Raw genomic sequence first — 25,643 nt, 5'->3', positions numbered from 1 at the left:
GTTGTAGTGTGTTTTATACTCCGTCCCACCACTGATGACAAGACGATGTCAGTCTCCGCAATGTCAGACATGTCTGAAGACCCGTGAAGATCTGGGGTAGAATAGGTCTTCAGCAATCCATGGGTGCTGTAAAAGGCGACAAACGGGATCATGTGGTCAGGCTTGCTGACTTGGTTGATGCATGTCATCGTATCCCAATTGCGTAGATCGATGCTCATGATGTCAATCACTGGATTGTCTGGTCCAGACTCGATTATTTACAGACCGCCGCCTGAACATTTGTAAACCATGAAATGACAAAATGGATTAGCCTTATCTGAATGTTGTCTTGGCAACAAAATGGAGGATACAAATACCCTCTAAACCAAAATAGTGAATTATGTATCAAAATGATCTTAAGTTCTTCTCTTATATTATTCTCTTTTTACTGACCTCAGCATACACCTTGAAAATCAGTAAAATAATAAATTATCAGTCTTTTCCATCTTCCCGAGTCAAGGGAGTATAAACTGACTTTAAAAGTCCAGTTTCCACCCTTGCCAAACTAGGCCAGAATTCCTAGGCTCAATCAAAATACCACCAGTGGCTTTTATGAGTTATGTCCCTTCTATGTCCCCACTACTGACCAATCAGATTCAACATCTCATATCACTTGCATCATCCGAACAAAACTGCGGTGCCCCAGTCAAGACGATCTCATCAATAATAAAGATCTTTATTGTAATAAAACTGGTTCAACTCTCGAAGTACATCAAATCACTTGAGCACCTTGATTAAAAACATGAAAAGATCTTAAAAAATCTGTCAATGCCCAGATGACATTACACATGCTCTGCAAATCCTGCAATCGAAACTAATTCGGCTAGGCAGTTGCCATTTTGTTTTTGAACCGGATTTCAATTTTGTTGCAGTATTTTAATTGGACTATGCAAAGTCACATTAGTCCAGCTAAAATATAACTCTATAAATCCAGCCTGGTTCGACAAGGGTGGAAACTGGACTTAGTCAGTTAACTCCCTTGCCTCAGGAAGATGGGTCTTATCATGCTTATGTCAGTTAGATTAAAGTAATCAGGAAGACCCTGTTATTGTGTACATGCGGTGTTATAAAACATGCAGTGCAAGAAGTCTGTTTCTGTAACGTCTTTGATAAGAAGCTGATCCAGTTAATGATGCAACAATGAATATATTGTTTAAAGAAAATAGGATTGTTAGTTTTAAAGAGAATAAAATTTGTAGCCAAGTGACACCCATCGCGGTAGATACGGTGCAGAGCTTGTTCCAACAACACAAGAAGTACCAGCATCAGGCGGCACCATCTATTGTGGAAAGAAAGAGTTAAAACCACACTTGCCTACCATTAATTGACTGGGGAGTTATCCAATACTTCAAACACGTATCTTAATAACAAAAAACAGACATTTCTTCAAGTTAAAACGCAATATGGCTGAATTCAAACAGTTTCAGTCCAGCAAAAACTATATAAGCCATTCCTTATTTGTGTAAGCCAAGAGTGCTTCCTGCTGATAACAGTTTTAAAGTTCTTCTTTTTTACAACAATATATTAGCTGATTGTGAGTCTATTTAGGCATATACCTGTCACCATCTCGAGTGCCTTGAAGGGGCTAAACTAACCTTGGGCCCTGTTATCTGGGTTCCACTCTGAAAGTCTCTCCTGAGAGTGTGTTCCCATAATGCACCGGTTCCTTCATTTGTTACTGACAAACTCTGAGATAACAAAGTATCCGGTTGATTAAAAAGAAGGAATAAAGCTAACAGGTTTAAAAGCAATAGAGGAATCGGATTTGTTTTGTTTTTGTATTGTGCGGGCTGGAAATTGGAGAATCTTTGTGTTTAGATATTTTGTTAGGCTGGTTGTTTGGGTGAAGTATGAGAAAATAGTAGAACTCATTGGAGCTGATCGTCAGTACTCATGAAAGTTGTCTCAGTTTCAACAACAATGTGATTCTGTTGTTGATGACCGCCTCCGTGGTCTAGTGGTAGAGCATGCCCCCGGAGAGTAGAAAGTCTGGGGTTTGAAACCCGGCCGCATCATACCAAAAGACGTTAAAAGATGGTACTTGTTGTTACCCTGCCTGATGCTCGGCATTAAGGGGCTAAAACAAGGACTGGTCGTCTCGGAGTCAGTATACTGTGTCTGAGTGGGGTATTCATGTTAAACTGCAGCATGGAATCTCAGTAGGCTAGCACTATGAAATCAGCATTAGTCCAGACTAGTACATGTAGCCACACACACGTACATTCACGTCGCTATATAAGTGCAATAATCTCGGATGCAACTTTAAGCCCCATTTCACCTCACCTCTGATGTTGGTGTCAGTTTTCAATGATGATGTCTTTGTAAAATAGTGATGTTACTGATGATGATGATGATGATGATGATGATGATGATGATGATTTTTCCTGGCATGTTCCCAGCAAGAATTAAAACTGATAGCGGACCAATTCAATGTTTTGATGACTTAAATGATTTTACTGTTTAGGTTTGGATGGATGACAAATGACAGCCACTCATTGAGATGATTTGCCCATGGCAATGAGGCAGCTGCTGAGACAAGCTGATACATGTACTCGCATAATGATATGGTGCTGGTGGTGTTTGGGGGATGGGGAACTGTGTTGGATTAAGGACTAGGGGATTAATTTATACTGATAACCATCCAAAATAAGTCTGATCTGACTTGGCATTTATATAGAACAGATACTTTGTAGCCTTTCATCACACTGCTTATTTAATGGTATTAATTTCAGCTTTTTGAAGAGATCAAGGGAGAGGCGAGGTTTAATGGGGTTTAACATCAGCAAGCCTCAGAGTTTTAAACTTTTATTGACTTATGTTGATATATTTGATATCAAAAGACATTTGAGTGAGATTGTAAAACTCACCTACTTATCATAAAGCTATATATGTGTCAATAACATTACTTTAGGATATATGACAGTGGAATATATGCCATAACAGCACTATGCTATATGATATTCAAAGTTACCAGACTGACATATATGTATATCATTTATATGACCTCTATTTAGTAAGTGTTGTTCCTGATCCTGTGGGTATATGTTAGATGCTAGATGAATTCCACTTCCGCAGCCAAATGTTTGTGTAATCTGGAGCTGTGAGAGTGGCAGGTGAGACTGTTGTGTAGCGGCAGTGTTACAACTCAGATGATGGACGTTTCACAGTTTATCTGTCCTTTTTTGTACTGTACTAAAATTAATTAGTTACAAATGAGCATCAGTTGCCATCAATCTACAGAAAAACAGGAAACATTACAGGGAATTCCCAGATATTTACCATCGCTGCTGCCGTGTGGCACAGAGACAGGTTGCAGGAAGAATGCTAGAAGTGTTAAATACTCACTCATCAATTTGCAAAAAACTGACAAAAAATATTTCAACATTTATCTCTCAGAAAACTGATGCTAAAAACAGAGTGTGTGTACGAGGTCTATATTTAGGGTGGTATCTGTTAGAGGGGGGTAGAGGCGCCACCGAAGTGTGGCTGGAGGTCACGAATGAGGGAAAAAATGTGAAGGACCTGGAATTACTGAACACCGGAGCATGTTGTGATGAATCAGACGAGGACGGAGAGGGGGTTAGTGGTGCAGCCAAGCACACCAGCGAGGTCCGCGGAGGAACGCTTCACATAGGTGATCGGCCTATCTGTGTTATGATTCTGGGGATGTTGTAGGTGTTCAGGAAGTAAGACTGTGTCATTATTCGGGATCAGGTGGATGATGTAAGGCTAGGAGCGGTGCAGGGTTCGACTGTGTGGTTGTAGCTGGTGAAAGCAGTAAGTCTGTGTTTATTTTCTCTGTCACAGTTATGATATGCATGTTGTGATATGATAGCAAGCTGTCTCGTTTGGAGGTTGGTTTGACAAACTTTATATGTATAGCTCTGGTTGCTTATGTTTTTTAGAAATATTATGTGTGTTGGTTTAATGAGTTTGATTGTGTTTCAGAATGTTAGTTCTAAAGGTCAGGCGTTTTAATTCAAACATGATTTTGTGAGGGTTTTTGAAGACTTTATTTGTTCATTAATTTAGATTCAGTACCCAATTGATCAAAACCATTTCTAAAAGAACTGAAAAGTTGAAATTGTTTTTAAATGTTTAAGAGTTAAACAAGCCTCAAGGAATTACCAAATAAATTTTAAGAAATTGTTAATTAACTTCATTGGTTAATCAATATTAGTCATAATAGTGTCATGTCAAATTAAAAGGTTTATCTGGAAATATATGCTTCAGAAACAAATAATAGATCAAGAGTTTTATCTTGGTTTTCAATTCGTTGCAGTAACGTTAGGAAAATAGCATCTGCAATTGAAATAAGAGATTAATTACCAGACATTGTTCAGTTTGAGTCAGAATTTGAAAATTTATTTCACATTTTAATGCAACTTAAAAAATATGATATACGACTCAAATTATCAGATGATTCATGACAGATTCTGTTCTTCCGCTCATGTTATCAAATCCGTCAACCCCAATTTCAATAGCTGTGATTGTTCAAGAATGTCACCATGTCCTACAAGGCCAACCAGACTGTCACTCCAACTTTCTTCTCGCATATTTTGTTGTAATTAATTCCCGCCAATGCTGAACACAATGGATGAGTCATCTCCATCATCAGCAAGGTAGGAAGTCGCGACATCATTCCAGCTAATTACTGGATTGTTATAGGCACATTTCGGGGCTGTGATAATAAGATTACTTCTCAAGAAGACACTGTGGGGGATTTAACTGCCTGAATTATTGATAAAATTCTATTGGCTACCTTTTCTTATTTGATAAGAGTTGGCTCTTTTTTCAAAGATAATAATCTTAATGCAGTTTGTTTTAATTGGTGATTTTGTTCTTAATATTCATTGATGAAGAAGTTACTTTGGGGGATGGGGAGGGGGTTACAACTTACCCTTTTCACAAAAGCCTGGTGTCATCACTGATTTTCAGTTATCCATTCATCTAAATTTCATCAATATTTTGCCTTTTTGCCCAGTGGAGACTGTTAGGCTGCAATCAAGACTCTAGTGTTGAGGTTTTATCTCAGACATTATGTGTCTTATGATCTGTGTCATTATCACCAAAGCCATGATAATAATCATCATCACTCTCGACCCGTGAAGAAGAATAGGTCTTCAGCTACCCATACTTGCCGTAAAAGGCGACTATGCTTGTCATAAGAGGCGACTATCAGGATCAGTGGTCAGGCTCGCTGACTTGGTTGATGAATGTCATCGTATCCCAATTGCGTGGATCGATGCTCATGATGTCAATCACTGGATTGTTTGGTCCAGATTTGATTATTTACAGACTACTGTCCTATAGCTGGACTATTGTTGAGTGCGGCGTTAAACAACAAACAAACATTATCACTATCATAATCTATAGCACCATCCGCATTATCATCAATATTGTTATGATCACCAGTACAATTGACAAGGAATACTGTTCAAAGGAGCGTTAAACCAAACTCACTCACTAATGTAATATTTGTAACAAGTCATCAAAACAATGATCATTAACAGTTGAATCAACTACTGATAAGGCTCAGAGGTTAAGGTGTCAGCTGATCCGGCGAAACACCCGGGTTCAATTCCCAACATCGTACAATGTTTGAAGCCTATTTCTGATGTCCCCCGCCATGACATTGTTGGAATATTGCTAAAAGCGACGTAAAACCATACTCACTCACTACTCGACCAGAAGACATTTAATTTGACTTGGACTAGAGGCTAAATTCGCTGACAGACATGGATGAAGATCAGACAAGAAGTTCTGATGATATATGTTTCACTGACTAAAAGTCATTACCCTGGGCCCTGTTCCACAAAGTGATCTTAGCGCTAAGATGATCGTAACTCCCATACTTTAACACAGGCTTACGACAGTCGTAACACCAAGATCGCTTTGTGGAACGGCCCCCAGATCTATAGGTTGTACCTTGTCTGTCATACCGACCCTGGAACAAATATATCCAATACAGCCCATGCAAGTCTATAATGTTTGGCAAGTCTAGATTACTGCAGTATCTGGAAATAAAGAAAGTCACTGGGCTCCTTTTTATTATATTTTATAACTTTAATTCAACAACTTTTTTTCTGTAAAATATATTCATTTCAGAGACTAGATGTTAGTCTAGGTTCCCACTCTGAACAGTAAGGTATAAAGCTCCTCTAAACTGGAAATGTAGACTGGCTGAGAGTGTTAAAACTTTGAAATGTTTGTAAACTGTCAGACATGTTCAATTGGGTGACTGCAAGCCTTTTTTCCTTCTTCCACTTTCTTCCACTTGCAAGTTTGGACTTCTTGAAAACACCGTTTTGACACAATTGAGTCTTGCCTATACACCAAGTGTTGTAACATCAGAGATTTCAAGGCGTTCTTGTTCTCGTTTCTATAAACACATGTGATAACTGACATCACAATGTTGGCAATGTCTCATTTATTGAATTAGCAGATCCTGTTTGCAAAAGGGAAAGCTGTAATTAGCTGTAATCCAAGCTTACATCATATCTGACACTATTAAATAATTCAAAACACGTGGAATATTCAAATATTTCAACTGCATTGTAATTCGTGGTAAGAAGTCTCAAGGAACCTACGCTTGTCACACACACAGCTACATCTGGATGGTCCAACTCAGTGACTGGTTGATTGTGTGGCATTGTACCCTTACCATGGAACTTTGCTCATTATATCAATCACTGGTTGTCTGTTCCAGACTTAATCAATACTGACACTATATATCTGGAATGTTTAAACAACAAACAAACAAATGTTTCAGATATGCTTAAGTTATTAAATACGTAAATAAAGCAAGACATATCACCATACAAACACTATAAGTATTGCCTTTCCCCGAACATGTCACTCTTAACGAATATACCTAATTAGCGGGAGACAAAAATAAAAACATCTAAACTCATCTATTTTTTTAAAAAAACAGTGTCATATACTAGCAGTACAGAATCTTATCTTTTGTTCGAGAAGTGTTTTTGAGAGATAAGGGGATAAGCCTTGACTGGTTTGGTCGTGTTTCTGTCAGGTTCTCGCTGCCCATCAATCACAGCGTGTTTTTAAAGTGTTGCTGAACATACTTATAACAGTATCATATTCCCATTAATCTTCTACCTCCCAAAACCAGCCGGGGAAACTTAACGTACCTGTCGAGAAAAAGGTGCAATTATTAGATGAAGAAGCTATCAAGTATTACTTTCATATCACAAGCTTCAACCTCTCTCCTCCAATCAGCTATAGGCTTAAAACGTGTCGCGCTATATGCTTACGTAAGGATTAGGAATTCTGACGGACATATTGTTGCGTGGTCCGGTAATTCGGCATGTAACTTCTTTTGGTCCTGGATTTCTTCAAGTTTCTCCAGTTTCTCAAGGCCAAACAGCACTTGGGGTTATTGTTTTTATAGTGTTCAGTGTCTGTGTCACCGTCTGTTGTTACTGGGGGAGAATATGTTTGTGTGAAGTTTTTGTTAATAATGTCTAAAAACAATTTGTTTATGCAGTCGTGCTTGGGGAGGATTATGGTGACAAATGCTTAGATTTTTTTTTTTTTAAATGGCCGCTTTCTTCAACTTGAGTTAGGGTTGTATTTCTAATTTACTTTGTTGATTTTTTATCTTTTAGAGTTTAATGTCTGAAATGTTTGTGAAAGTTGCAGTCAAATTGAAATTTGAAAGACTTTTTATCTTGGATTTCTTACTTAATGCTCTGTCTTGGAATCTTTAGGAATGGTAATTTGGGGATTATTGTTTGTGAGTGTGCTGTCTTAGAGTCAATTGTTTTAATGTGTGTATATTATGAGATGTGTTCAGATCTATTGCCCATAATATTGTTTGTAAGTACAGTAAACTACGGTTATTACGAACTCAAAGGGACCATTAATTGTAGTTCATAATAACTGTAGTTCGTTATAAGCATATCTACATCATAATAACAACAAATGGCCGGGACTAAAAAATAAGTTCATTATATAGGTCAGTTCATTATAAGGGTGTTCGTTATAAACATAGTTTGCTGCATGCTGTAATGATATGGGAGTCAAACGTATTAATCACTCACTCACTCACTCACTCACTCACTCACTCACTCACATTAAACTTGCACCAAACCCACTTCACCAGATTGCTATCATACAGTGATAAAATGGATGCAGTCGTGTGAACGTAAACTGTAAAGATCTTTTACGACCTTGGCAGTATGGCTGTTTGATGGACCGTGTTATTTATCTTCATGGAATAATTCCTTTAATTGACTCATGATGAGATGAAAATAGCCTGTGGATAGAGTTGCAGGTCGTATAATGGAGTACCTCTTTCAACCTTAAACATCATAATTGGTTAAATGGAAATTTGATAAAGTGTCAAGTAGGCACATAATTTTTTAAAATACTGTTGATTGTCAAATATATTGGTTGAATCAATTTGCAAATGTTCTACTAACAAGAAGTTAAGACCACCAATTCTTTCATATTGCTATAGTTAATCTGTTGTGCCAATAAGTCTTCTTTATTATACACCTCCATGTGATGACAGATTTACTAGAGTAATATGAAGGAATTGTTTGGTACTTAACTATTTTTAGTAGATAAGATAAGATAAGATAAGATAATATTTATTGCAGAAACGTTCCATTACGGGACAGATGCAATTATAAAAGACAAGACATTATGATTCATATATACAGACATACATAATTTACATTCCTGTAGACACATACAAAAACAAAACAATCAATATTACATACTTGATGATATTTTTATACATAAAATGTCAGCGGTTGATTATGAAGGGGTATTTATTGTTTGAAATTATAGATGTGGAAACAAATGCAGTTGATATTGACTGCTTCATTATTTGACAGGATGTAGTGAAATAATTTATCTTCATAACTGTGGACATTTACATTTACATTTTGTCTGAATAATTTTGTATATTTCTTTCTTGAGTGTGTTTAATACAGTGAAGTAAGTAGTGTTTTTCGTCATCAATAGTTGAACATGTAGAGCATAGCCTCTGATGTAGTGGGGTTGGTGGCTTTGTATGTCTTCCAAGTTCAATATTTAATTTATGGTTACCTCATCTTAGTTTAGAAAAGTGAACTCGATATTTTTTTACTTTACAGTGACTGAGATAGGGTTATAATTTTATTTCATTTTTAACTATCCTGTATGTCCTAAGTTTGTTTCCTGTGCCTCTTGTTGCATTTACATCTTGAAGAGATTCCTTGAAGAGGGAGCTGAATTTAGATTTGATTGTCTCTTTGAATATTGGTGATAGGAAAGCTGAAGTACTCAAATTGTGTTTTCCTAAGAATAGATTGAGCTGGTAAACCCATCCTAACCGCTTTTTCACCAAATATGTATTTTCTGTAAAAGCGTTCTGAAGTATTATGTTTTTGGAAGAACATACATGGTGATAAAAATTTGCTACTTGATAGTAGTATATGATTAAAAAACATGCAGTCATAGAATTATGGCGTTTAATCCTTGCATAGATAAGAAATGAATTATTTTGTACAGTAATATTCCTGTATGATGTCTTCATTTCCGTGAAAAAGAGGAAGCTGTTTGAAAGAATAATGACTTAACATGTGCGGTCAAATTCCAATGATAATTTGTGTATACGTTAAAATAACTATATTTATCACAGCCTGCATTCTTGTAATGACAGTATGTTTTTAAAGCAAACAACAAAAATGCAGATTTCGGCAGTTTTTAGTGACAAGTGCAGGTGGCACGAGCAGATTTATCAAGGGGGCATATTTGGAACTAATTTCACGTCAGAAGCTGGTGTTGTTCCCGACATGAATATCTGTGCTTGTAGGCCTGCTGGGAGACCCCCACTTCCTGTACCCTGTGTGGAGCCTGCATGTTGTAGATCCATCACTGGGGAGGAAGTGCTACATGCAGGTAAAGGGCCGGTAATGAAGAGAGCTCCAGAAGTGACTTGGGAACTGTATCTGTTGCTACTCTAAGAGAAATGTCCAGGGTTTGGTAGGCGTCATGCTAGGAAAAACCAGGAAGTAGGAAATGTTAGGAAATTGTTCTAACACATTCTAAAAATAATGCAGTAGTCCCAAGAAATCCCAGCTTAAAAGTTAAAGATTTTTACAGAATGTTTTTTGTACTACTCAAAAGAAGGTATGGACCACACGATTCCGACATATTACTCTAGGTAATCTGTCACACAAAAGAGTGAGTGAGTGAGTGAGTGAGTTGGGTTTAACGCCACTTTTAACAGTACTACAGTGATATTGCGGCGTGTCAGCTTAATGTGGGAGGAAAGCCCTAAGTGATGCAGGTCTCAGATGTTTACCACTTCGGTGAAACCCACGAGCATGGTATGGTGTTGACGAACCTAGAAACATAATCAAGGCAAACCAGGATTTGAACCCACAATCAGGTTTCTGGCTTGCCCAAGGTACACAACTCCGCACAGCGAATTGCGGCGCCTTAGACGACTGGTCCACCTATGCTCCCGATTTTGTCAGTGGACCGACTGGGATACTGTTTGTTTGAGGTTAAACACTTTACAAAGGTAGAAATGATTATCATGTAATTGACATATCAAAACTGTTTGTACCTTTAAATGTAGTAAGCATTTTATTTTTATATGTTTTTGAAATTTAATTTAAAGAGTGAAGGTTAAATTTTTGTTGAATTGAGTGAGTGAGTGGGTGGCTGGGTGAGAGTGAGTGAGTGGGTTAGGTGGGTAGATGGATGGGTGAGTGAGTGAGAGTGAGTGAGTGAACTAGGATTAACACTGCCAACCCCCTTTAGTACACAGGATTTAGAGGTATAGTCAGAGGGTATTAAGGACTCAGTAGTGTGATACGTGGCTGCCAATAAAATACCATTTGGTACACAGATTCAACATTTAAAACAAATAATGGTGTACAAAAAAAGACTTTATATGTTTTATGTTTTAATATTTTATCAGTAATTTAACTTCAAATGATGCCCTTTTTTTAATGCTTTTGAGATTTGTGTAAAGTGGTATTCAGGATTTAGGGGAGGAGAGAGTTGGCACCCTCAGGAGTGAGCAAGGAGTTCCAAAGGGACAAACATCTTTTAGAGTGTCCGGTGGCACACGTGACATAAAATAGATTTCTATCCCTGGTCCCTCCTGTTGCACAGAGTAGCGTGTGGCCGTCACTGTTTGAATCTGTCCAGACTTCCGATAACTCAGACAGATAAATGCAGTAATTCGAGCAGGAAGGTTTGATGGTAGGTTTGATGAAGCATGAAGAAACCTGTATGGTACTTTTGGTCAAAGGGGGATGAATTCCTTAACATCTGGTTATCACTGAGTGAAACAGAATTCTAATATTGACGGAGATGAAGTACAAAGTTTATACTGAAATCTGGTGAAACAGGTCAGATGGTTTTCAAAGTAAGAAACAGAGTACTGAATATTTCCACAATATCTTGAACACTCTACGCATGGTCCCTAGTATGGTGGCCTAACTTTGGTTGCTGGCGATCTATAGCCCGTTTTTATAATGTAATGTCAAATCATAGATTATTCTTTTAATTGTTCGCAACTAGTTTTACTTCTAAACTGTGATAGTCTAGTTATTATACTGTCCGTCGTTGACAGGTTTTTATTCATCTAAGTTTTAATTGTATTAATGTTCTCATCACTATATGGCTGAAATATTGCCGATGTGACGTAAAATTTTAACTCACTCACTCTGTGTTAAGTGCTGTTAGACTCACTCACTCACTCACTCACCCACCCACCCACCCACCCACCCACCCACTCACTCACTCACTCACTCACTCACTCACTCACTCACTCACTCACTCACTCTCACTCACTCACCCAACCCACTCACCCAACCCACTCACCCAACCCACTCACCCACTCACTCACCCAACCCACTCACCCAACCCACTCACCCAACCCACTCACCCAACCCACTCACTCACTCACTCACCCAACCCACTCACCCAACCCACTCACCCAACCCACTCACCCAACCCACTCACCCAGCCACTCACTCACTCATGTTAAACTTGCACCAAACCCATTTCACCAGATTGCTATCATTCAGTGATGTGTCTCAAACAAATGTACTACTGTACTAAATGTTTACTTTAAGGCCTCACATCTGTAATGAGGAGGGAAACTTTGTTTAGTAATTAAGCATGATAGTATTCAAATGTATCAGGGGAAAGAAATAAAGGAAATACAGAAATTATGGTAGAGATCCAGCACTTAATAGAGGAAATGCAGGAATAATACTACTGATCCGGTCTTCAATAGAGGCAATATGGGAATTATGCTACAGATCCTGCAATTGATAGAGGAAATACGGTAATTATAGTACAGATTCAGCACTTAATAGAGGAAATACAGGAATTTAAAATACAGACCTGGCCTTCAATAGAGGCAATATGGGAATTATGATACAGATCCTGCAATTAATAGAGGAAAAAAAGGAATTTATAATATACAGGAATTTATAATACAGATCCGGCCTTCAATAGAGGCAATGTGGGAATTATGATACAGAGCAAGCCCTCAATAGAGGAAATGCAGGAATTTTAATACCGTATTCGACATAATAAGCTCCCAGGGCGCTCTCAAAATTAGAAATAGGGGGCTCTTATAAGAATATTATTTTGGTGAAAAAAAACAGAGTTGAAAGATCATTAATTTTGTGGTTTATGCTGACAGCCTGAAATGTTTATATACGACAGATATATTTTTCAAGAATTTTATTTCCCGTTATTAAGGATGCATATAACACATGTATTATACACAAATAAATAAGTCTTGTGTACATAGATCAATCAGAAAGGGTGCTAATTGGGATTGTTCACAAGCCAATATATTAGCAAATATCGCCGTCGGCGCTTATTAGAGCGGGGCGCTTATTACGTCGAATACGGTACTGCAGGCCTACTGACACTTTTAATAGCATCCATAAAGATTGATGGAGTACTGTGAGGCATAAGCAAGCAATAAATATACCTACTCTGTATGTGTCATAACCAGGTTATCAATAATAACAATATGGATATCATTAAAATAGATATCAGGTGTCAAGTAGTCTGATAATAATCAAACCCCTAAGTAGTCCACTGTTATTCCACGTTATTCCATGCGGTGGCATGTTATGATAAATATGACAAAATGTCAGCTGTATTTATCTGACTGACCTTTAACCTACACCCCCCAGAGGATGTAAACCCATCCAAAACCATGGCCAGTGTTGGGAGAAAGTTCAGCAAGACAGGGAGAGAGTCAAAAACTTTCATGATATTTAGTATCATTAGGACAACTCATGTTCATATTTGTGTTTAAACATTTCAGTCAGTGTTATTGAAGCTGGGTTCTGTATCAAACTTCTTCTTAGACTGAAAACATGTTCAGTTAGTTTTTCTATGGCGCATTACATCTAACTGATAAGCTGTAAATCTTATGAGACGGCCCCTGGTGAATTCATTTTGTTTTCTGGCTGCAAAATAAACAGTGTTTGTTTTTTGGTAGAACATATGTTTTATATGCAGCTAAGTGTTACATTTGACTGTTTTTATGTAAGGGGAGATGTATTTGACATTTTGCCAGTCGTGTACGGTGATTATTTCCTGAAGCAGGTCGGTCGTATAGGAGCTACCTCTGATGAAGAAGCTTTCTTTTGACAAGAACTTTGATGTATATAGTGCAATATGGATTAAATTTCAAGCAAAATGTTACGCATTAATTTATACTGAAGCCAAGCTAATTTAACTGCTTGTTCAATGGATCCACCTGTCACTTTTTTACCATTTAAAATATCTGTAACAGGATATATGTCAGGTATCTGTTTTAGCATTGACAGTTATGTTGACATTTTGACTACTGGTAAGTTCCTGGAGCACTATTGAAACAGGCTTAAACTGCATAAATCTATGAGGCTTGATAAAAGAACATCCAAATTGTTTTTAAACTAAATTTTGCAATGTGTATTTTGTATTTAATTAACAGTTCTGAAAAGCAGTATTTTTGTTCACCACCAAACAAATGTGCATAAGAAAGGTTGAATTGCAAAAATGATGACACTTCACTTACACACTTACTTAAATGCCCCCATGATAACATATTTAGAGAATGTTTTGAAGAACAAAGACAAATCTGACATTTTGAAAATGATCTTTATATTTTTATAGGTTTTTTTCTTTTTATGTTTTTTAAATATATTTTTTTATGTTTTCTTAAATATTTTTTTATGTTTTTTTTGTTTTAGTATGCATATATCTTTTCACAAACAGGTTTAATTTTCAGTGTTGAAATCAAACATTATGTCTTCTGTGAACTTGATATAATATTGTAGTTATAGTCCTTACATTAATGTTATTTATGAAATCCATAGCAGACGTCCAATACTATCCCTGTATACCTGTGTAGTTATCATTATAGCTAGAATATTGTTGAATGGCCACAATGCATATGGGACCATCCATGTGATATTCGGGGTAGGGGTGGGGGGGGAGATGTATGTATGTCTTGCATCAATAATGACCTCAAGACTATTCTGTCTCCAAGAGAAAGCCCTGCCCCTCTGCAAGTGATCCCTTAGAACAGCAAGTGGGTGGGTTGTCTCCCCTGGACTATAAAGTATCCGGAGAATGAGCCATTAGCTTGAATTAATACTGTTGTCTCCCCTTGAATACAGTTCATCTACCTTTACATCAACAGTAGTAGTAGTAGTAGTAGTAGTAGTAGTAGTAGTAGTAGTAGTAGTGGAAGTGTTGTCGGACAAATTAACTTAAAATGAAGCAGTTTGTTCGAGTTTAACAATTTTACCTTTGACCACTTTCAAAATGGCATTGTGTATTCATTTGTTTGAGTTGTCTCCCTTGTACCGGCCACCTCTGCTGCACTGGTTTGTAATCTGTATGATGCATAATTTCAATGGTATTTCAAGACGACATCATTGAGTGAGGAAGCAATACATTAGAAAAATCTGAAATAAATTTGAATTTAAACCTCATAAACCTTTCTTAAATGTTTTTTTATGTTTTTTTCAGCGGTGTTCCGATAGCTTTATGAGTCATAATGCACACTTTAATGTTCCCCCAACATTACAATAACTAGGAGAGCAGGGAAATGAGAACCAATCATGTCATGATGCTTTAAGTATGTGATATGTATAATTCTGTCGTTTTGCCTCGCTTAACCACTTACAGTAGTACTTGCAGAGGCCCTGAAGCCATTAGAATGAAGAGTTTCGGAACTCATCACAAGTGCTCCAAAGTAAATCTGGCAAATATTGCAGCATGTCATCAGATAACAGTATCCTGACTTATGTCCTCTGTGAAATAACTTAAAGATAATTGTTTTAATTATTTCCCATCAGTCACATGTCCTTTGTCAGGTCAGTAGATGGTGTGTTAGCTGAAATACACACAGGTACGTTTCATTCCTCACAAGACTATCCTTGATTGGCCCTCCGTTGGTTTACAAACAAAGATCTCATATTTAGGTTGGTTGTTGAAATAAAAATGACATGTTTATAACTGTTTTCTACAGTTATTTCTGAAAAGAATGGTTGGTCAGATAAAATAAATAACATCGGAAAGCATATTTCTATACCAAGCAGAAAAGATTGGTCATAAAATTTTAATATGATCCACCTTTATTCAACTGAGAAATTAAAACATAATGTGTCTAAAAGGTAACTTATTGATAATGGATGAGTGTGTGAGTGAGTATGGTTTTACGCCGCTTTTAGCAATATTCCAGCAATATCACGACGGGGGACACCAGAAATGGGCTTCACGCATTGTACCCATGTCGGGAATCGAACCCGGGTCTTCGGCGTGAGGAGCGAATGCTTTAAACACTCGGCTACCCGACCGCCCTGATAATGGAGGAACACAATGGGGTACAAATGTGGGTTCAAGGATCAAACCTTCTTGATGGTATTTGAACACAATAGAGTTTGACGGTATTGTTAAAATATTGTTATGAGTAACAATTTCAGGAAAGGCTGCGCCATCAATGAACACAGGAAGTTTTTGTCGGGTCAGTATTACACAGGAAACATAGAGTTCAGTGGGCATGCTATTTACACAGGTTGTGTGCTATTTGCATAATCAGTTAATGACTCTTGAATTTATATTTGCAACAGAGCTTGTTTGAAGTTAGATAGATGGGGGTTGTATGACAAGTCTCGGAACTAACTGCGACCAGCGTCAGATGGCAGGCCCCTATTCAGTATCCTCATCGTGATAATGAGAATATGCTTAAATGCCTTTCTTTAATCATCTGGTGTTTGTAACGACCAAATGCCAAAAGTCATGGGAAAATTTGACAGAATGGTGACAGCGAAGTGTCAGGCAGTTGTTTGATGGCCAGCGTGACACATCCGCATGTCGGTCATGAAGTCGTTGCTTTTAAACATCGGTCAAACTGTGTAGGCCTTTCATGAACTGACACTCAACATTGTGTGGAACTCGGATCCCAAGCCAGTTTATTAATGGAGTCATTTTCAAGGCATGTTTGTTGTCATGGTGGATTGGATGTGATTTTGTGTTTTTAGTTTTGATATACTTGTCTCCTATGGTTCTGGCATTCAAACACAAATTTCACCAGATACAAATTTTTCAGTGACCTTTCATAACTATATTTGAATTTAAAATTTGGATGATTTTAATTTATTGTTTTTGATGTCATAGCTCTTCCTACTTTAATATTAGGTGCATAAGTGAGTGAGTGAGTGAAAATTATCGTCAGGTGCATAAATGTATACGGTAAGATATATTAACATTTGAGAGAGAAATTAACGCTTTGGTAATTAGATCTGCCATCTTTGAATATCAAGTGATATTGTTAAGGATGAATGAGTTAAATTAGTAACATATGTTTTTTGTATATGATCCCCGAGCACATGTTCAGGGCATGAGATTGGCTTGGATGACATCAGGATTAGTAGGATTAAAAACGCAAGAGACAATTCCATGGGAATATTTCGGATAACGATTCTTCGTGGAAACTCACTACTTCTCAGTTGTCACAGGATTTTATTTATGTTTGTTTGTTTGTTGTCTAATGCCAAACTCAGAAATATTCCAGTATTGCTTATTTAGATTCTGATGACGATTGACTTTATCAAATATCTGTCAGTACCAAATGGTTCATATCATTCATTGCTAAATAATGCTGAAAATGCGTCCATTTTTATGTTTATTCTGATAATATCTTTTTTATGGCAAGTTGACATTTGTTTGCAGACAAGGACATGTCAGTGCAGTCTCGATGTTTACCTGGCGCAGTTTGTTTAGAAATGTGTTTGTCAGCATTGTGGTGGGGGTGACATTGAAATGTACATGTGGGGATGTCGTTTTCAGCATAATTTGGCTCACAGACAGATCTTGAGCCAAGGCGTAAAACTAGGTATATTACCTGAAGTGTGTGATATAACTTACTTATGTCACCTTGAGAATGTGGGTACTCGGATGTACTACAATGTTATCACATGGGTAGTACAAGCTGGATGAAATAGACAACCTGTGTGAAATGTTTTAAACACTTGCCAGAAGCATTGGATGTGATCACAGTGTGTTCGCGTAGTGTGTGTGCTATTGACGTGAAATTAACATTGACTATATGGGAAATAAGCACCTTGGAGTTTGTGATATTGACATCTCCACTGTGACACATTGTGACGTGAAATTAACCTTGTCTATATGGGAAATGAGCGCCTTGGAGTTTGTGATATACTGATATTGACATCTCCACTGTGACACACTGTTGAAATTGACAAGCGTGTGATACTGACCTATATTGACCAACTATGGCAATGTGCAGGGTGGAAGATTCCTATCAGAATCTACTCAGGTATGTGTTTAAATGTGTTGTTTTATGTTTTGCTTTATCATGGATTAGTGCTGGAATATTCTATTTTGTCATTTAAGCAAATTTCAGGCAAAATTGTTCATAATTATTCCTGCATTCAACTTGCTTGTCTTTCGCATAGTCTTTCAAAATATAGAATTTAGATAGAAACAAGCAACTACATTTAAATTGAAGCGGAGCCCCAGTGGGATGGGAGAGCCAGAACCTGTGGAAAATTTTAACTTGCTTCATTTAGGGCTTTAGCATTACAGAAAGGGCTGAGCAAAAATACTAGGGTTGAGGGATTGTTGGGGGACATGCTTACGGACTTGCATGATGAAATACATTGAGACCATTTGGTTAGTCTTGCAATGACATGAATCGCATCAAATGTGCACCCAAAGGTGCACCCAAAGGTAGACACTGATAAACAAGTCACCCAAGAGAGGAAAATAATATTCTGTTGATTCAAAATTATTTTGGCTGTGATGAAAGGATGATGAAAGTGTTGAACATTTTTTCCAATCAAGTCAAAGTGAGGAGTGACCTCATCTGATGAAGAAAAATAGAAGGATATGGTACAGAAGCTTGCCATGTAACAGTCAGAATGTTTTAGTGAAATAACAATATTTCATAGTTTTTCATTGTGAAGTTTAGAATATAAGATATGCTGAAGTTATAAGGAGCTGTGAGTTGGATGCTGGAGAGTTTTAGTTTGTTTGCTTGTTTGTCTGTTTGTTTGTTTGTTTGTTTGTTTGTTTGTTGTTTAATGCCGCACCCAGCAATATTCCAACTATATGATGGCAGTCTGTAAAGAGTCAAATCTGGACCAGAAAAATTAGTGATGACATCAATCCTTAAGATAAGAGATAAGATAATATTTATTGCAGAAACGTTCCATTACGGGACAGATGCAATTTTAAAAGACAAACATTATGATTTATATATACATATATACAGACATACATAGTTTACGTTCCTGTAGACACATACAAAAACAAAATAATCAATATTACATATTTTTATACATAAAATGTCAACGGTTGATTATGAAGGGGTATTTATTGTTTGAAATTATAGATGTGGAAACAAATGCAGTTGATATTGACTGCTTCATTATTTGACAGGATGTATTGAAATAATTTGTCTTCATGACTGTGGACATTTACATTTACATTTTGTCTGGATAGTTTTTCAAAGAGTATATTTCTTTCTCGAGTGTGTTTAATACAGTGAAGTAAGTAATGTTTGAGTCTCTGACGACCAGCAATCAACCATTCAGTGGCCTGATCACTGAGTCCATCAAGTCTCTTCTTACAACCAGCATACCTCCCTGGGACATCGCTTACCCAGAATCCCCCAGGTTCAATAGCTGTGGTCACAGGGATCCTCGGTGACTTTACTGCAGTACCATCAGCCATGTGCAATGTGTCTGGTACTTATGGTGCTGTATTTGCCTGTCTGTGGTGGACTGGTGACTAATGTCTGGCCTTGACAGACCTCTGTCATAGAGCTGTCACTGGTAGTTGGATACAAGAAATGGTAATGGTTTAGATATACAAACTCTGATGAATGGGGTAGTGATATATCCACTATTAAATACCAAACTGATGAATAGGATAGTGGTATACTCACTATTAAATACCAAACTGATGAATAGGATAGTGGTATACTCACTATTAAATACCAAACTGATGAATAGGATAGTGGTATACTCACTATTAAATACCAAAACTGATGACTAGGATTGTGGTATACTCACTATTAAATACCAAACTGATGAATAGGATAGTGATATACTCACTATTAATTACCAAACTGATGAATGGGAAAATGATATATCCACTATTAAATACCCAACTTATGAATGGGAGAGTGATATATCCACTATTAAATAATCAACTGACGAATGGAATAGTGATAGAAATGTCTCTTGCTTGAAAATATCTGTGGTCACATTTGGCAGAAGGCATCATGTTAAAAAAGACAGCACTAAATATTGAGAGACATGGTCAGTTATTAATACTGGGTGGATGTCCTTTTAGGAAACGGGGGCACGGGTGGCCCAGTCGTCTAGGGCGCCGCGATTCGCTGTGCAGAGTTGCGTCCCTTGGACACGCCAGAAACCTATGATTGTGGGTTCGAATCCCGGTTCGCCCTGATTATGTTTCAAGGTTTGTCAGCACCATACCCGTGCTCGTGGGTTTCACCGAAGTGGTAAACGTCTGAGACCTGCATCACTTCGGGCTTTCCTCCCACATGAAGCTGACATGCCGTGATATAACTGGAATACTGTTAAAGGCGGCGTTAAACCAAACTCACTCACTCACTCACCTTTTAGGAAACATAAAAATCTTAAACAAAATCCTCCAATCACAGCTGCAAGCTGATTCAATCTGGACTGAAGGCTACATAAACTGCTTGTTGAACGACTGATGTTGATTTGATGGGGTATAACCCCTAAGGCGCTGTAACCCAAACCCAGGTTCACTCTGGTCATGTCAGCACCATTCCCATGACATTCACCAAAGTGGTAAACGTCTGAGACCTGCATCACTTCGAGTTTTCGTACTGCGTCCTGCTAACATAAAGTGATAGAACTAAAATCTATTCAAAGCAATATTAATGGGAAGTCATAATGCAAAGTCTTAAGACTGACATTAAACTAATGTTATATACCAAAAACATATCAGGGCAGATATCACAAAAGTCGACATCACAAGTGGCTGAAAAGTCGATATCACAAGTGGCTGAAAAGTCGACATCACAAGTGGCTGAAAAGTAGATATCACAAGTGGCTGAAAAGTCGACATCACAAGTGGCTGAAAAGTCGACATCACAAGTGGCTGAAAAGTAGATATCACAAGTGGCTGAAAAGTCGACATCACAAGTGGCTGAAAAGTCGACATCACAAGTGTCTTCTCTACAACATAAATACTGGACTGACACTGCAGCTTCATGCTAAAAGTTCCCCAGTCATTTTCAGTGTGTCAAATTACGACTAACATTTACTACCATAGACATTTATCCCTGTATTCAGCGATGTGTCATTCTGCTTTTTAAAACATTGATTCTAAATTAGTCCACATGACCTTTCTATGTTCCAAGTCCCCAAGTGTGTTAGTACTTGTGACAGTCTCCCAGTGCTCAGTGTGCTGTGACAAATCTAGACTTGCACAAGTCTCTAAGGCAATAATTATTAGTTTAAATCATGTTTTGTCTATGTAGCAGGGCGTGGAGTTATCCCACAGATGACATCCTTACCTTGTCAGGGTTAACCTCTTTGGTCATGTGGACAAGGCGTCCAACCTCGTATCAGAAGGTCCGTGGTTCGAATCCCATCACGGGACTTGGAAATTTTATGGCCGCTACATCTATAAAAGACTTGAGCCTTAGACTGTACTGTCCACATATCTAGACTTGCCTATTAGGAGGACAGAATTACTACACATCCATGGACTTTTCTCTCAGTGGAGCCTTGGAGCAAGGCTATGACAAGTCCTCTGATGGTGTGTTTACGTGTGTGTACTTGTGTGTACATGATGTGTGTTTGTGTGTGTACTTGTGTGTACATGATGTGTGTACTTGTGTGTACATGATGTGTGTTTACGTGTGTGTACTTGTGTGTACATGATGTGTGTTTGTGTGTGTGTACTTGTGTGTACATGATGTGTTTATGTGTGTGTACTTGTGTGTACATGATGTGTGTTTACGTGTGTGTACTTGTGTGTACATGATGTGTGTTTGTGTGTGTGTACTTGTGTGTACATTATGTGTGTTTGTGTGTGTACTTGTGTGTACATGATGTGTGTTTACGTGTGTGTACTTGTGTGTACATGATGTGTGTGAATGTGTGTGTACATGTGTGTACATGATGTGTGTTTATGTGTGTGTACATGATGTGTGTTTGTGTGTGTACATGATGTGTGTGTACTTGTGTGTACATGATGTGTGTGAATGTGTGTGTACATGTGTGTACATGATGTGTGTTTGTGTGTGTACTTGTGTGTACATGATGTGTTTATGTGTGTGTACTTGTGTGTACATGATGTGTGTTTACGTGTGTGTACTTGTGTGTACATGATGTGTGTTTGTGTGTGTGTACTTGTGTGTACATGATGTGTGTTTGTGTGTGTACTTGTGTGTACATGATGTGTGTTTACGTGTGTGTACTTGTGTGTACATGATGTGTGTGAATGTGTGTGTACATGTGTGTTTATGTGTGTGTACATGATGTGTGTTTGTGTGTGTACATGATGTGTGTGTACTTGTGTGTACATGATGTGTGTGAATGTGTGTGTACATGTGTGTACATGATGTGTGTTTGTGTGTGTACTTGTGTGTACATGATGTGTGTTTGTGTGTGTGTACTTGTGTGTACATGATGTGTGTTTGTGTGTGTGTACTTGTGTGTACATGATGTGTGTGAATGTGTGTGTACATGTGTGTTTGTGTGTGTGTACTTGTGTGTACATGATGTGTGTTTGTGTGTGTGTACTTGTGTGTACATGATGTGTGTTTGTGTGTTTCAGGCTGGTGTTAGAGAGGGAGTCCCGCCACCAGTCTCGGATGGCCCAGAAGCACATCGCGGTGTCCACGTGGCTCGAGGCCCTTGGGATGCTGGAGTACCTGTCCACCTTCCACCAGTATGGAGGAGTTGAGGTGAGTTCCAACACTACCTTGTTCTGTGAGCAAGTGCTAGGGTGAGTTCCGACACTACCTTGGTCAGTGAGTGTGTGCTAGGGTGAGTTCCGACACTACCTTTATCAGTGAGCGTGTGTTTGGGTGAGTTCCGACACTACCTTGGTCAGCGTGCAAGTGTTTGGGTGGGCTCCCACACTACCTTGGTCAGTGAGTGAGTGCTTGGGTGAGTTCCAACACTACCTTGGTCAGTGAGTGAGTGCTTGGGTGAGTTCCGACACTACCTTGGTCAGTGAGCGAGTGCTTGGGTGAGCTCCGACACTACCTTGGTCAGTGAGTGAGTGCTTGGGTGAGTTCCGACACTACCTTGGTCAGTGAGCGAGTACGTGGGTGAGTTCCGACACGACCTTGGTCAGTGAGCGAGTGCTAGGGTTAGTTCCAAGACTACCTCAGTCAGTGAGTGAGTGCTAGGGTGAGTTCCGACACTACCTTGGTCAGTGAGGGAGTGCTAGGGTGAGTTCCGACACTACCTTTATCAGTGAGCGTGTGTTTGGGTGAGTTCCGACACTACCTTGGTCAGCGTGCAAGTGTTTGGGTGGGCTCCCACACTACCTTGGTCAGTGAGTGAGTGCTTGGGTGAGTTCCGACACTACCTTGGTCAGTGAGTGAGTGCTTGGGTGAGTTCCGACACTACCTTGGTCAGTGAGCGAGTGCTTGGGCGAGCTCCGACACTACCTTGGTCAGTGAGTGAGTGCTTGGGTGAGTTCCGACACTACCTTGGTCAGTGAGCGAGTACGTGGGTGAGTTCCGACACTACCATGGTCAGTGAGCGAGTGCTAGGGTTAGTTCCAAGACTACCTCAGTCAGTGAGTGAGTGCTAGGGTGAGTTCCGACACTACCTTTATCAGTGAGCGTGTGTTTGGGTGAGTTCCGACACTACCTTGGTCAGCGTGCAAGTGTTTGGGTGGGCTCCCACACTACCTTGGTCAGTGAGTGAGTGCTTGGGTGAGTTCCGACACTACCTTGGTCAGTGAGTGAGTGCTTGGGTGAGTTCCGACACTACCTTGGTCAGTGAGCGAGTGCTTGGGTGAGCTCCGACACTACCTTGGTCAGTGAGTGAGTGCTTGGGTGAGTTCCGACACTACCTTGGTCAGTGAGCGAGTACGTGGGTGAGTTCCGACACTACCTTGGTCAGTGAGCGAGTGCTAGGGTTAGTTCCAAGACTACCTCAGTCAGTGAGTGAGTGCTAGGGTGAGTTCCGACACTACCTTGGTCAGTGAGCGAGTGCTAGGGTGAGTTCCCACACTACCTTGGCCAGTGAGCGAGTGCTAGGGTGAGTTCCCACACTATCTTGGTCAGTGAGCGAGTGCTTGGGTGAGTTCCCACACTACCTCGGTCAGTGAGCGAGTGCTAGGGTGAGTTACGACACTACCTTGGTCAGTGAGCGAGTGCTAGGGTGAGTTCCGACACTACCTTGGTCAGTGAGCGAGTGCTAGGGTGAGTTCTGACACTACCTTGGTCAGTGAGCGTGTGCTAGGGTGAGTTCCGACACTACCTTTGTCAGTGAGCGTGTGTTTGGGTGAGCTCCGACACTACCTTGGTCAGCGTGCAAGTGCTAGGGTGAGTTCTGACACTATCTTGGTCAGTGAGCGAGTGCTTGGATGAGTTCCGACACTACCTTGGTCAGTGAGCGAGTGCTAGGGTAAGTTTGTAATTCAGTGTGTACCTTGTTAGCTCAAAACAACTTCAAATTGACTAGATGAACACATCTGAAATTTTGTGTGGATATAAGATGGTTCATGTTTGTTCAAGGCCTCAACATTGCAGGTTCAATATGGACACCAGGTAGTCATCTTTGATTTCAGAATAAAAACTTCAAAAATCTTAAATGGTCACTATGTGTAGCTCCAATCTGGTTCATGGTGTATTGACTGGAAATCTAATATAGCAGCTGGAGCCAACAACATCGTTGCCTCAGAAACCACTGGACCATTGAAGCTGAACGTCCACATGATTGCCCCATCAATGAGGGAACCCCAATTTGATCAAGTCTGATTTTCAGTATTGCAGCCACAGTTAGCGAGATTTTGCGAGTTTGATGCTCACACCATTGACCACTGGTTTGCCGGCTCCAAGCTTGAATCCTGCTGCAGGTGACCGCCTTCGTGGTCTAGTGGTAGAGTGTCCGCCCGGAGAGCGGAAGCTCTGGGGTTCAATCCCTGGTCGCGTCATACCAATTGACATTAAAAGATGGTACTTGTTGTAACCCTGTCTGGCGCTCAGCATTAAGGGGCTTAAACAAGAACTGGTTGGCTCGGAGTCAGTATACTGTGTCTGAGTGGGTTATTCATGTTAAACTGCAGCATGGTATTGCAGTGTGCTAGCACTATAAATAAGCATCAGCCCGGACTTGTACAAGCAGCCACACACACACGTGCATGCACGTCCCTATATTAGTACAATAACCTTAGACGCAACGTTAAACCCCATTTCACCTCACCTCACATACTGCAGGCATAAACACCACTCACTCACTCACTCACTCACTCACTCACTTACTCACTCACTCCAAGCGTGAATTCCCTGCCAGCAGCAGTAATAGAACACACCTACCTTGTATTAGTCTTCACTAATAATCTCTCATCATCAGACCTGTGAAGATGCTGGGTAGAATAGGTCTTCAGCAACCCATGCTTGCCATAGGAGGCGACTAATGGGATCGGGTGGTTAGGCTCGCTGACTTGGTTGATGCATGTAATCGATCCCAATTGTGTGGATCGATGCTCATGATGTCAATCACTGGATTGTCTGGTCCAGACTCAATTATTTACAGACCGCCATCATATAGCGGGAATATTGCTGAGTGCGGCGTTAAACAACAAAAAAACAAACAGTAACCCCACACTGTAAACAACCATCGCCATTAAGCTCAGGCATCAGCTTCTTCCCACAACCTACTCAGCGCCTTCAGAATGCCCTGCTAAACACATCACTCGGCAAAAACATACAGGTTAGTCACAAAGTGTATCTCTTGTAAAACTATTACCTTGGCAACTGTTCCCACTCTCCATGTCGGCCATTGTGTCAGAGGTGAACAGACCATGGAGACTGACTGGCTGCCAGTTGTGGTTGT

General features: G+C 39.4%; 1 protein-coding gene across 5 annotated transcripts in view; it reads left to right on the top strand.

Moving 5' to 3' along the window:
- Positions 1 to 25,643, top strand: part of LOC124115137 (breast cancer anti-estrogen resistance protein 3 homolog) — a 153,460-nt gene that overhangs the window by 72,341 nt on the left and 55,476 nt on the right. For 3 of the 5 annotated variants that reach the window (XM_048389966.1, XM_048389968.1, XM_048389969.1), the window contains exon 2: positions 22,402 to 22,531. In XM_048389966.1, the coding sequence (XP_048245923.1) occupies positions 22,402 to 22,531 (130 nt within the window). Of the gene's footprint in view, positions 1 to 3,650; positions 3,817 to 17,813; positions 17,873 to 22,401; positions 22,532 to 25,643 lie in introns of those variants that run through there. The other 2 variants (XM_048389970.1, XM_048389967.1) reach the window with 2 other exon arrangements.

The sequence above is a fragment of the Haliotis rufescens genome, unplaced genomic scaffold, assembly GCF_023055435.1.
Source record: "Haliotis rufescens isolate VD_foot unplaced genomic scaffold, xgHalRufe1.0.p SCAF_8, whole genome shotgun sequence".
In the NCBI taxonomy this organism is placed as follows: domain Eukaryota; kingdom Metazoa; phylum Mollusca; class Gastropoda; order Lepetellida; family Haliotidae; genus Haliotis; species Haliotis rufescens.
The sequence above is the reverse complement of the archived record's forward strand: the minus strand, read 5'-3'. Positions and strand labels throughout refer to the sequence as shown.